At 38.8% G+C, this 14063-nt stretch overlaps 1 protein-coding gene across 2 annotated transcripts in view; it reads left to right on the forward strand.

Moving 5' to 3' along the window:
- The window catches only part of UST (uronyl 2-sulfotransferase), a 387032-nt gene that overhangs the window by 220829 nt on the left and 152140 nt on the right, over window positions 1–14063 (forward strand). For both annotated transcript variants that reach the window (XM_077149209.1, XM_077149210.1), the window contains exon 3: window positions 2760–2915. In XM_077149209.1, coding sequence (XP_077005324.1) covers window positions 2760–2915 — 156 coding nt within the window. The remainder of the gene's footprint in view (window positions 1–2759; window positions 2916–14063) is intronic.

Consider the following 14063-nt stretch of genomic DNA (forward strand, 5'->3'; position numbering starts at 1 on the left):
AAACTCCAAATTTAATAAAATGTGACTCTGTAGATAAAATATTTCCAAAAAAAGAAGTTGACTTATAATACGAAAGCAGAAATCCAAATAACACGCTATGGGAAAATTTGGGATATATTTGTGTTTTTATAGTGTACCATATTCTTTAGCTTTGGGCTTTTCTAGACCTGTTTTGGGTATGTGCTGAATGAAAGAATCCTTTGAGAATCATTTGTCAGATGTTGCTCCATGCTGAATATTAGAAATGGAAATACTATCTGTATTGGGGATATAAATGTTTAATCATAGATGCTTTTCATTTTAGTCTATCAGAATAATTAACACTGGGAAATTTTAGGAAAGAAAAATATCAAAGACATTTTATCAAATGTTTTATCTGTGTTTTATCAAAGACATCAACATTGGAAAGGAAGTAGTAAAATGATCTATTTGCAGATGACATCATCCCTTATATAGAATATCCTAAGGAATTCCCATGCAAAAAACCACAAAGCTATTACAGCTAATAAAAGAGTTTAGTAGGTTGCAGGATACAAAGATTAATGTATAAAAATCAATTGTATTTCTATCAATGAGCAATCCAAAATGAAATTAAGGAAACAATTCCACTTAGCATCAAATATAATAAATTTAACAAAAGTAATAATAAAACTTGTACACTGAAAACTACAAAGCATTATTGAAACAAATTAAAGAAGAACCAAAAAAAAGGGAAGGCATCCTGTATTCATGGATTGAAAGACTTAATATTTTTGAAATGGCAATATTCCAAAATTGATCTAGAGATTCAATGCAATTCCCATAAAATTTCCAGCTGGATTTTTTTTTTCCAGAAATTGACAAGCTGATCCTAAAATTTCTATGGAAATGCAAAGGGCCACAAATAGCCAAAACAGTCTTGTCAAAGACTTCTTTTCTTCAAAAAGAAGAACAAAGTTGAAGGGCTCATCCTTCCTGATTTCAAAACTTATAACAAAGCTACGCTAATCAAGATTGCATTTTACTGGTGTAGTCATTGATGAAGATGTAGATCAATGGAACAGAATTGAGAACCCTAAAATAAACCCTTACCTTTGTGGTTAGCTGATTTTTGACAAGGATGCCAAAAAAATTAAAGTGAGGAGAGAATAATCTTCTCAACAAGTGAGGCTGGAACAACTGGACATGTTTATGCAAAAGAATGAGGCTGGACCATTCCTGTCACCATACACAAAGATTAACTAAAAATGGATCACTGACCTCACATGTTATAATTAAAACTGTAAAACCCTTAGAAGAACACATAGGTATTTATCTTTGTGACCCTGGATTAGGTAGTGGTTTCTTAGATGTGACACCAAGAGCACATGCAACCACAGAAAAATTAGATAAGTTGGACTCTGAAAATTAAAAACTTTCATGCTTCAAAGCACACCATAAAGAAAGTGAAAAGACAACCCATAGAAAGGGAGAAAATATCTTCTAATACATATCTGATACGGGCCTGGTATCCACAATATATAAATAACTTTTACAACTCAACAATAAAAAAGACAATTTAAAAATGGACAAAGAACAGAACAGACATTTCTCTAAAGAAGATATACATACAGATGACCAATAAGCACATAAAAAATGATGAACATTTTTAGTCATTAGGGATATGCAAATCAAACCAACAATGAGAAACCACATCACACCCTGTAGGATGTTTCTAATTAAAAAAAAAAAAGAACAGATATTGCCAAGGATGTGGAGAAACTGGAGCCATCATACATTTCCAATGGGAATATGAGATGGAACAGCTACTTTGAAAGCAGTTTGGCAGTTCCTCAAGAAATGAAACATAAACATAAGACTTTGAAATTCTACCCCTAGATATATACTGAAGACAATTGAAAACATATCCACATGAAAACTTCTATGCTAATGTTTAGCAGCAGTATTCACATAGTTAAGATGTAGAAACAACCAAAAATCCATCTATGAATGAATGGATAGATAAAATATGGTATGTCCATTCAAGGGAATATTATTCATCCATAAAAGGAAATGAAATACTGATAGATGCTACAACATGGATGAACATTGAAAATATTGTGTTAAGTGAAAGAGGCCAGACACCAAAGGCCCACATATAAAATGACTTCATTTATATGAAATATCCAAAATAAGCAAATCTATAGAAGACAGAAACCAGATGAGTGGTTTCCAGGGGCTGGGGGGACTAGGGGGAAAATAGAGAGTGAGTCCTAGGAGGTATGGGATTTCTTTAGGGAATTATGAAAATGTTCTGAAATTAGTGGTGATGGCTGCACAACTTGGCAAAAAATGGTAAAAGCCACTGAATTGCATACTTTAAAAGAATGAATTTTATCTTAATTTTAAAAATACATAATTTTCTTTGAACGTTCTACAAATTAAATTGTTCTAATAAAGCATAATCTGACCTACAAAAGTCATTATCGTTAAGCATCTGTTTATCTATCTTTTACTTAAGGAAAAACTACATAAGTTTCGCCCATGACCTCATAGGCTGCATGAACTCCACCACTGTTAGGTTTCAGTGCAGGTAGACATAGCAAGGCCACCACTGCGCCCATGTCCCGTTACAAGAATAAACACAAGTGCATCGATCGTTCATCACTTCTGTTCTCTTACTTACTGGATATGGACTTTTCTCACTCAGATTGATCACGTGTTGACTTTGGAAACTGAGGGTGCAATCATTAGGGGTGCAATATGGAAGTCTCCCATTGGCTCTCTCGTTCTTTCCCTAGGTCCTGCCATTTCCAAGCCAGGTGGTCTACAACAGAGTGGGCAAGTGTGGGAGCCGGACTGTGGTCTTGCTCCTGAGAATCTTGTCAGAGAAGCATGGATTCAACTTGGTCACGTCAGACATCCACAACAAAACCAGGCTTACTAAAAATGAACAAGTAAGTTGACTCTGCCAGTTGTTAAATGGTATTTTGCTACCGTTCATTTGTGTAATTAGTGGGTGCCTTCCAGGATATCCTTCAAACTCCTGTAAATAGATACCAGAGTTGCCATTTCATATGTATTTTTGCCAGAGTGCAGAAGGAAATTTAAGTTGAGGGTTCTGAAGAAATGCTTTCTAGACCTAGAATTTCCCTGCAGGGATCCTTTAATAGAACAGAGTTAAGGACGGTGCAGATTTGTCTTTGTCTGTTTAGCTGAAATTATCAATGCATAAATCTTAAATAGTTATGCTGCTGAGCTATAAATAATGATGAAATCCTGACTGCAAAAACGAGAAATCTTTATTTGAATATTTCCTCCCCTGTATGTCCTCACAGGTGTCCTCAATCATTCTGGTTATAGTCAAGAGGAAACCCTCTTTGCTGGGATCCTATTGATTGATGGGGGAAGTGAGCTTCCTGCTATGGAAAGCTCAGGGAACCTTGGGCTTCATAAGTGACATTGGAGTATTCAGAGGTAGCCAAAGAATTACCCCACTTCCCAGGAACAGTTCTACCCTGACACAGCTGAGACATACCAGTGGGCATGCTGGTGTGGTGGTGGAGGAGGACATGTTCTCGCTTCCAGGTAGCTGTGGAGACTGATTCTACCCTGTAAACTTATACAGGGCAGGACGGACAGTTGGCATTGAGGTGCCTTGTGGAAGTAGAAGAGTAAGGCATGGGGCTTTCACGGTCATTTCACAGGGTCAGGTTTATCAGCCTGTCCTCAGAGAGCTGCTGCTTTCCCCTTAGATCCTGGGATCAGCACCAGTAGAACCTCAAAAGCAGAGAAAGTCACATTACCAATAACAAGACTCATCTTCCTCTGTCTTCTGGGGGCAAAGTGGGACTACTCCAAGACCGCATCATAGCCAACAGTACTTGTTGCAAAGCCAGTGTGCATAGTGCCTTCTAAAGTATAGAGATCAAAATGCCCATTCTTTCGAAATTTCCATGAGAGAGTCTCAAGCCTTAATAGTCATTGTCAATCAGCAAAAAGTAATTTGAAGTTTACCTCTTGTAGGTTCTATGATAGATTCAATAGAAAAATTGTATTTGGTGACATGAAGGATACTTAGGTTCATTTAGCAGGTTTTGTTTTTCTTCAGTCGGTTTGAAGACTGTCTTAATTTGCTGGGGCTGCTATGACAAGCACCACAGACAGGTTGGCTTAACCAACAGGAACATATTGTCTCACAGTATGGGAGGCTAGAAGTTCAAAATCACAATGACAGTAGGACCAGGCTTTCTCCAAAGTCTCTAGTGACCTAAGCTGATTTGCTAGCAATCCTTGATGTTCCCTTGGCTTGTAGATGCATCTTTGCCTCCATCACCTGGCTTCTACTTCCTCTGGCTTCTACTGACTGATAGCATATGAATTTCCTCTTTATAAGGATATCAGTCATATTGGGTGAAGGCCCACCCAGATTCGATTTGACCTTACCATCTTCAAAGATCCTGTTTATAAGTGAGTTCACACCGCAGGGCCAGGGTTAGGACATGTTTATGTCTTTGTGACAGGGGATAGAGGGGGAGAGGGGGACACATGATTCCGTTTACCACAGAGACCTAACGTGATGGTGACTACGTGAAAGGGACTATAAATAAAAGGCTTGTGTTAATTATCTAATTTGGTTTTCCTTTGAATCTAAGTCTTAAGGTCTGCTTATCCGACTATGCTTAAGTATTGCGATATGTGAAAACCACATGCTCCTTTCTCAGATGCTTCATAAACACAATAGCTGGGTCTGATTTCTTACTGCTGAAGAAGGAGGGAGACAGCACAGAGAGAACAAGACAAAGGTAACCAGAGGTTGAGACCTTCAGGTGTTCAGGAATCTCCTAGAAGAGAGAACATAAAATATAGCAACCTTTAATTTGTCTTATGGGATTTTATACAGATAAACCTGCTATGTTTCCTATGAGGAGAAAACATGAGAAAGTAAAATGAGCGTGTAGATTTAAATGGAAGGACTTAGTTAAAAAATTAAGAATAACTTACTAATGGGGTATGGATTGTTAAATCCAGAAAGGGTTAAAGACACAGTCACTTTTCTCTCTTAAAATATAGGTTAGCATCTCATCTGTTTGGAATTGTTGGCTTGTCTGGAGGCCAGGGAATAAGACTAGACAATCTCTTAAAGTTCTTTCCAGCTCTGTGATTCTCTGGTCTATTTATACAAGTGCTAACATAATCTGTATATTGGGCAGTTGAAACATTTCTGATTCCTGTGGTCAGTGTGACCTAGAATACATTTCATTACTTAGTTTTTCTAGATTTCTACTGAATTATAAGGCAGGTTTTAAAACCTAAGGGAAAGGGAAAGATAAGGTAGAAATAAACAAATCTACAATTTTGGCATAAGAACAAATGGAACAAGAATGACTGTTTCTGCAAATAGCAGGCATGCAAAGAGCCAGACTGGAAGTAATACCACAAGAAACCAAGTTTGAAATACTTCAAACATGTTTAAAGAAACTCTTTCCTTGTTATATGTATCCTCTTAACTAAAGTTTCGAATTACACAGAACAAGCACAGAAAAAATCACTTTAACCTAAATATTCAAGAGAGAGTTTAGGCATGAATAGCTCTCTTCTTGTTAAAGAATGAAGGACAAGGGGTTTATGAAACTAGTGTAAATCGTATAGTCAGTGTTTCTCAACCTTAAGCAGTAAAACTCTGAAAATCTGCTCCCATGAAAATATTTCTCTAGAGTCAGTACAGAATTCTGCTTCAGGTACAGTATAACTTAAATAGGTTTTTGTGGGCTGACCCGGAACTCTATCCACCACGTAGAACATTTCTTCTATGAGAAAATGAGTTCCAAGTTCCAAACCATTGACTTACAAATGAACTTTGGAACAGTATCCATTAATAAGACTGGAATTATCTGTTCTGTTCCATTCATACACCAAACACCCTTCTCTGGGCCAGGGTTAAATTCACTTATCACTCCCTGGAGGGTAGCTGTCATCACACACACACACACACACGCACATTCACAGTACTAAATTTAAAAAATCTAGTTGATGGAACCAGACACTGAAAGGCTTATTCAAAAGGAAAGGGAGTGTGAAGATGCCAAATGTTGGAATGCCTATAAAAAATCCCCTTACATCTGCCTTATGGAAATAGTAACACCTTTGAAGTTTATATTTTGGAAATTTCGCCTTCACAGAATATCACGGAGAGCCACTGCTGGCCAAATGTTGGGCCTCCACACAGACTCGAACACAAAGTCATGACATCATTTCATTTACTCTCTAAAGCCAGATCTCCATTTCTTGGACTGGCTTAGATGATCTCTTAGAAAATGGAAATTGAATATAGTTTGAAAGATAGGGAACTTTTTTTCCAGAAGACATGGAATGTGATTACCAAAGCACTCAAAACCATCTTTGTAAATGGTCTGACTGTATCTTTCAGAGTGTTGCTCTAAGTATAATAAAGGTCAGAGTGCCACAAGGCATATCAAACACATCCGAATTGATAACTTTCTTATTCTTATTGGAAAAGGGGAAAAATTGTTGGCATATGAGTCTAAAAGATTGAGAAAGCAAGTAATTTCATGATTTTTATTTGTATCATAGCCACTGAGGATTAGAAATTGAAAGCAGCACCTCCTACATGCCAGTTACCTTTCTTTATTATTTCCTGTATTTCTTTTGGGGCTAAAAATATACCAGTGAGTGTATAAATATGGGAAATGCTGTAGGCCTTGCTTGTCCCCCCTCTAAGAGGCACAAAATGATTGTTTGCATTATATAAAGATTCTGAGAGTTCTTACAATTAAAAGCAAAAACAAAAATCTGATTGACTGTGTTCTACCTAGTGCTTCCCAGTTGTATTTTATCAGAATTTTCTCTGTGATTCTCATTTGCACCCCATAGAGCTCACGGTTCACAGATGGGAGAAGCCGAAGGATCATCCTTTAGCCATACTGGGAAAGGCGCCTCCTATTCACTTTGAACTTCGCATCTGCTCTGATCCTATTCAGCAGCCGTTCAAATGACCAAAACCATGAAAAGTTTTCAAAGGTTGGGGGGAGTAGAGACCCTATATCAGGATGCCCTGGATTTCTGTAACTTCTTGGTCAAGTACCCTTTCCAGTGTTTTAATTTCCCTCTCCCATCATTCTCAGTGCACACCTGAGTGTACAAGCCTTGACTGTAATGCAATAAGATGGTAAGAAGGAGTTCATCAAAAGACAGGTTATTAGCTCTGGAAAAAGTCTAGAAGCCAAAAGTTCTCCTCTGACGCTTTCTGAAGGTCTCGTCTTCTGACTTCAGTGCATCTCATCCATTTTCTAAAAAATTTTATTGTGGTAACATGTATGTGATGGGTAGGTTCTGGTGTCAGCTTGGCCAAGTGATGATGCCCAGTGGTCTGGTCAGGCAACCACTGGCCTGACCATTGCTGCAAAGATATTTTGTGGCTGGGTGATAAATCAGAAGGCTGGTGTATTAAATCATCAGTCAGTCGATTGCATCTGTGGCTGATTACATCTGCGATCAATTAAGCCCCATCTCCTATGAATGAAATAATCCAATCAGTTGAAAGCTTTTTAAGGAGGAAGAGAGACCTTTTCACTGCTTCTTCAGCCAGGGAAACTCTCCTGTGGAGTTCATCAAGACCCTCTACAGGAGCTGCCAGCTTCACAGCCTGCCCTGTGGATTTTGGGCCCTTCCATTCCCATGTTTGTATGAGACATCTTTATAAATCTTGTATTTACAAATATCGCTTGTTGGTTCTGTTTCTCTAGAGATCCCTGACTAATACAATGTATAACACAAAATTTCCCATTTTTAAGTGTACAATTCAGTACTATTAAATACGTTCACAGTGTGTGTTACTATCACTACCATCCGTTACCAAATATTTTCCATCATCCCAAATAGAAATTATGTGCCCATTAAGCAATAACTCCCCATTTCACCTTCCTTGGCCCCTGTTAACCAGTATTTTCTGTCTCTATGAATTTGCTTATTCTAGGCATTTCGTATAAGTGAAATCATCTGTTGTTTTCTGTCTGGTTTATTTCACTGAACGTGATGTCTTCAAGGTTCATCCATGTTGTAGCATGTGATAGTTTGGAGCTATGTACCTTAGAAAAAACATGTTCTTAAATTCAATCCATTCCAGTAGATGGACCCATTGTAAGTAAGACCTTTTAACAAGGTAATTTCGGTTATGGTGTGACCCACCTATTTAGGATGGGTCTTCATCCTCTTACTAGAAACCTTTATAAGCAGAATGAAATTCAAACAGACAGGAAGCAGAAGCTGAAGATCAGCAGGAAGAAAGGGGAGAGGCCAAAAGAGGCCGCCATGTGCCTTGCCAGTGACAGAGGAACCCAGAACTAAGCACCAGTGACAGCCAGCCCCAGAATGCCAGTCTTCATTAAGAAAGCATGCCCTTGATGATGCCTTGATTTGAATTTCTCCTAGCCTCAAAACTGTGAGCCAATAATTCCCATTGTTTAAGCCAGTCCATTGCATGGCATTTGCTTTAGCAATGAGGAAATTAAAACGTAGCATTTATGGGAACTTCATTTCTTTTTATGACTGAATACAATCCGCTGTATAGTTATACCAAAGTGTGTTTATCCATTTACTTTTGAAACAGATATCCATTTTTCATTCATTTTGATGACCACTTATTAAGCATCTACTGTTAGTGCTGTGTCTGAGCAACAGACACCACACTCCATGCATGTGTATCTTATTTCTAATCCTTGGCACAGCATTGGGACAATGTTATCACCCCACGTTAGAGAGAGGGACAGTTGTGTACGGGAGACAGTGAGTACCTGATCAAATTGGAGTAAAATGTCAAACAAGAGGAAAGACTTGAGCTCGAGCTGGGGTAAATCTTGAGTGCTGGCTTAAGGAAGTGAAATTTTGTCATTGGACAGTGAGAGGGTGGCACTAAAAATGGTTCTTCACCAGAGGGGCATCCAAATTTGCTGAGGAGATTTTCTGCAACACCTATTTCAAGATCCTGATACAAAATACTGAGGTAGACTCTTTAGTGGTGGAGCCGAGGTATTTGTGTCTTGGGAGACAAAATTCCCTAGGAAATCTTCATGTCCATCTCTAGGGAGGAGTCCTTAAGATAAGACTCTAATGGTTGGAGAGTTTTTCTTTTATTAAACCGAATCCTTCACCAAACCAGAATAATAGCTCTTTCATCTGAGTCTCCCTCAAACCTCTGAAGACACCACATCTACCCTAAAGTCTTACTTAGCGGTATCTCGTCAGGACCTGCACACTCATCCCTTGATTAAAATGTGTCAGAAAAACCTCCTCTGGAATGACCCTCAGAACCTTCCTGACATCATAGTGAAGGCATGTGTCCACAGGCAGGGTTTGCTGCTTGGAGTCAAACCAGAAAGATGAGCCTGGTCCATCCCCAGACCACAGGGTCTGCAAACTAGGTATTGTCTTGGAATCCTATAGACAAAAGATGAGTCCCACTTATGGGGGTGGGGGTGGACGGCACAGAGAAAAAAGCAGCAAGGCCTGAAAGCAGAGTACTTGTTCTCTGCTCCCAGCTGTAGCCATAAGATAGTTTCTCTCCAGTTCCACCCAGCCTTGCTCACGCCATTGCTCCCCCTGGTGGTCGTCTCTCCCTCACTGCAGCTGGTGTGTCTTCTTGACCACTCAGCCCTAAGCAAAGGGAGGAAGAATCTCCTGCCTCCTATTAGAGGAGCTTCCCTGTCTGTGAAGGGAAGGAGGGCCTGAGTCTAGAGACTTCCTCCCAGCTGAAGCTGTGAATTGTTCCATTTTCTGCTCTGATATGGTAAAAGCTTGTTTTGCAAAATTATAGGACATCCAGTTGTTCATGAATGACATAAAAATTCAGAGCAGAATAGGATCCAAAGTCATTACTGCTGATAGACATGCCCAAAGAAGTCAGGAGCAAAGTTTCTTCTGAATTGGCTGTGCTTGAAGAGCAGAAAGCTGCAGGTAAAAGTTTAAAGCAAAATATTAGAAACAACCTCGTGAGGAATTGAGAAAACCTTCTTGACCAAAAGAGGAAAGAGAGAAATGAGACAAAATAAAGTATCAGTGGCGGAGAGATTTCAAACAGAGTTGAGCAGTTATCCTGGAGGTTACTCTTATGCATTATATAGATATCCCCTTTTTAGTTTATGGTGTATTGGAGAGGCTAGAGGGAAGTACCTGAACTCTGTAGAGCTGTGTTCCAGTAGCCATGTTTCTTGAAGATGATTGTCTAATGATATAGCTTTTGCAGTGTGACTGTGTGATTGTGAAAACCTTGTGTGTGATGCTCGTTTTAGCTAGGGTATGGAAGATGAGTAAAAATATGAATAAAAAATAAATGATAGGGGAACACAGGTTAAAATAAATTGGGTAGATGGAAATACTAGTGGTCAATGAGAGGTAGAGGTGAGGGGTATGGTATGTAAGAGTTTTCTTTTTCTCTTTTATTTCTTTTTCTGGAGTGATGCAGATGTTCAAAAAAAAATGATCATAGTGAGGAATACACAACTATGTGATGACATTGTAAGCCATTGATTGTATACCATGTTTGGAATGTTTGTATGTTAAGAATGTTTGTGTGTTTGTATGTTGTTTTATTGATTAAAAAAAAAAAGAAACAACTTCCTGGCCTATCCTCTGCATAATAAAGTCTGCTTGATCTTTGCCTTTGTGTGGTGTGTGTGTATCTGTCTTAATTTCTTTTTTAAAAAACTAGAAGAGTTGAAGGCGTACTGAAAAATCATGCAGAAAGTACTGTCATTAACATTTTGCATATGTGTGATACCTTTGTTACAATCAACTTAATATTATTTTAATTATATAATTAACTATAGGGTTCATTCTTTGTGTTGAACAGTTCAGTGGGATTTTTTTTCTCCTGGTGACATATAGCCCACCTAAAATGTTCCATTTTATCCACTTTCAAATATACAATTCAGTGATATTAATTGCATTCACAAAGTTGTGACTCCATCACCATCATCCATTGCCAAAACTTTTCCATCACCTCAAACAAACTCCACATCAACTAAGCATTAACTTCCCAGTCCCAACCCCCACATGACCCCTGGTAACCAGTATTCTAGTTTATGACTTTATAAATTTGCATATTCTGCTTATTTCATGTAAGTGAGATCACGTAATACTTGTGCTTTTGTGTCTAGTTTATTTTACTCAACGTAATGTCTTCAAGGTTCTTTGATGTTGCTTCCATCTTTTGGTGATTGTCAGTAATGTCACTAAGGACATTAGTGTACACATAACCATTTAAGTCTCTGCTTTCAGTTCTTTGGGGTATATACCTGGAAGTGGGGTTCCCCAGTCATATGATAATCCTATACTTAACTTTCTGAAGAATGACCAAACAGTTTACACAGCTGCTGCACCATTTTACAAGTTTTCATATTTCTCTACATCCTCTCCAACACGTATTATTTTCTATTCATAGTAGCCATTTTAGTGGGTATGAAATAATATCTCTTTGTGGTTTTGATTTGCATTCCCTAATGGCTAGTGACATTGAACATCTTTTCATGTGTTTATTGTCCATCCTTCTTTGGGGAAATGTCTATTCAAGTCTTCTGCCCATTTCTTAATTGGGTTGTTTGTCTTTGTGATGTTGTGTTGTGGGAGTGCTTTATATATTCTGCGTGCTAGACTGTTACCAAACACATAGTTTCCAAATATTTTCTCCCATTCTGTGCTTTGTCTTTTATTTTCTTGATTAAAAACTTTGCTGCACAAGTTTTTTATTTTGATGAGGTCCTATTTATCTATTCTTTTCTTTTGTTCCTCATGCTCTTGGTATAGAGTTTAAGAAACCATTGCTTAACACAAAGTCCCAAAGGTGTTTCCATTACTTTTCTTCTAGGAATTTTATAGTTTCGGTTCTTTGATCCATTTTGAGTTACTTTTTGTATATGGTGTGAGGTTGGGGTCCACCTTAATTCTTTTGGGTGGAGTTATCCATTGTACCAGTGCCATTTGTTGAGGTAGCCACATTTGGAGCAGCACAGTGCCTGACTGTGGGAGGTCCAGGAGGACCACCTGAGGGGTGGGCATTTCAGGCAGATGCAGAGAGTGGTGAGGAGAAGGCCGAGAGAAGGGGAACGACATTCCAGAGAATGTCCCCGAGAGGATCCAGAACTGGGTGGCAGTCCCTGGTGTGAGGGAGGAACAAGAGTGGCCCATTCAGCTGCCCACAGGACATGTGGACTTGAGAGCCAGCCAGGGGAGAAACTAAGGGCCAAATTAACGAGACTCAACAAGTGGTTGAATGTTGGGAAGGAGGAGGGGCCAAGGGTGAGCAAGTAGAGAGAGCTAGCTGTTAACAGGAGCAGGGCTGTCTAAAGAGAGGATGAAGCTGCACAAAGAGTGGAGAAGGGAGAGGATTCAGAGTTTGGTCTGCCACAATGAGCTTGGGACACCCATAGGGCACATCCTACTGTCTTTTCTCTATGTGTCTTCCATATTTCCATGTCCAAGGCCTGGCTAATGTCAGCTAGTGCTGAACAGAGGAAGTTGAGCAAGGGTGTACAGTGGAGCAACCCTGCGTGAATGGGGAGGGGAGAGAGACTCTTAGATCAAACCTTAGCCCCACATTCCCCCGTGATGCCACCAATGCCAGTCAGAGAAAAGGGTCGGCAGCTCTACTGGAGGTAGATAAGGCAGAGTAAAGATGGGGTACAGGCTCCCATGGGGGCAAATCAGGCCGAGAAAAGGTGTGGTCTGACAAAGGTGGAGGCCCAGGGGAGGAAATCCAGGTGAGGGGCAGGAGAAGCTCAAGGGTACCATTGCTTCTACTAGAAACAGGAGGCCTGCCCAGGATTTTCCAGTTTGTGAAAAGGATCAAATGACACCTTGAACATAATGTCTTTATCCTAAGCGATTAATCACTTCATCGTAAGTGATTATATTATTTGGCAGGCAGTGGCAAAGTGAATGAGGGCTGAAATGTCCTCTCTGACTTCACTGAACTAGGGCAAGAAACATGAGCATTAGTGCCTTTATTCTATATTTAGAGATAGTCCAGAAAGAGTTATAGATTGTCACTGCTAATCCATTTTCCTCGTAAAACAGACAACTTTACAACTATTATGACACTGTTCTCAAAGCTCAACCACCACTGTTTCTTCATTAAATTTAACACGTTAACATGTTTTTAAAGAATATAAAAAAATACTGGAAATGGGAAAAAAAACATTTTTTTCTTCTGATCTGTTCTTTCCAGTTTTCTCATACATTACTAGGGGGCTTTCCTGTATTACACGTATGTATATAGAGAAATATTTGAATAAAAATAATCTAGAGATTAGCATTAATGGTCTTTATATTAAACATTTGCACAATAAAGAGTTCCTAAGCAGACACCCTCAGAGATAAATTATCCATAGTCATACTTCAAAATCAGTAATGCTACTGGTAAGTATATCAAAATCAATATTAATGGTGGAAACAGACAGGAAGTTTTAATACCATAAACAAGCACTGGAGCATTTAGGGGATGGTATGGGCGATAAACAGTAAATATAGAAACAGGGTTAAATTTCCTTTTATGCTTACGCTTATAGACAAACTATTATTTATTTAAGCCTGCCAGTGATGACTGAAAGCATTTACTGCAAGTAATTTACTTTTAAGATTTAGTTTCATTTATTCAAACAACCCCTGTAAGTATAAGTATCTGATTAAAGAGATTAGACTCTGAGATCCCAGTGTAAAAATCTGTAAGGCATGTACTCATTGGAATTAATTCATTCAACAAATATTTATTGGGCCTAGTGTATGTTTCAGCCACCGGGCTAGGCATGAGTAACAAGGAAGACCCAGTTCTCTGTCATGTTTGAGACAAACTGAAAGTTTGAGACATTTACTTTGTTTTTGCTACTGTAGTTGACACATGATGACCATCCTTTGCCTCCTGTGTTTACTTTGAACTATTTCATAAAAAGGAAAAGCTGCACTTCTGATAGTCTTCCACAGTATTAATCTCCAGTTTGCTTTTTTTATTCCACAGTGTATTAGTTTTGATGAAGCCAAATAGAATGTCCAAGGAAAGTGGGATTCAGGAAGTCAGAGAATCATAAGAATGCTTG

Source organism: Tamandua tetradactyla, chromosome 2, assembly GCF_023851605.1.
Source record: "Tamandua tetradactyla isolate mTamTet1 chromosome 2, mTamTet1.pri, whole genome shotgun sequence".
Lineage (NCBI taxonomy): Eukaryota > Metazoa > Chordata > Mammalia > Pilosa > Myrmecophagidae > Tamandua > Tamandua tetradactyla.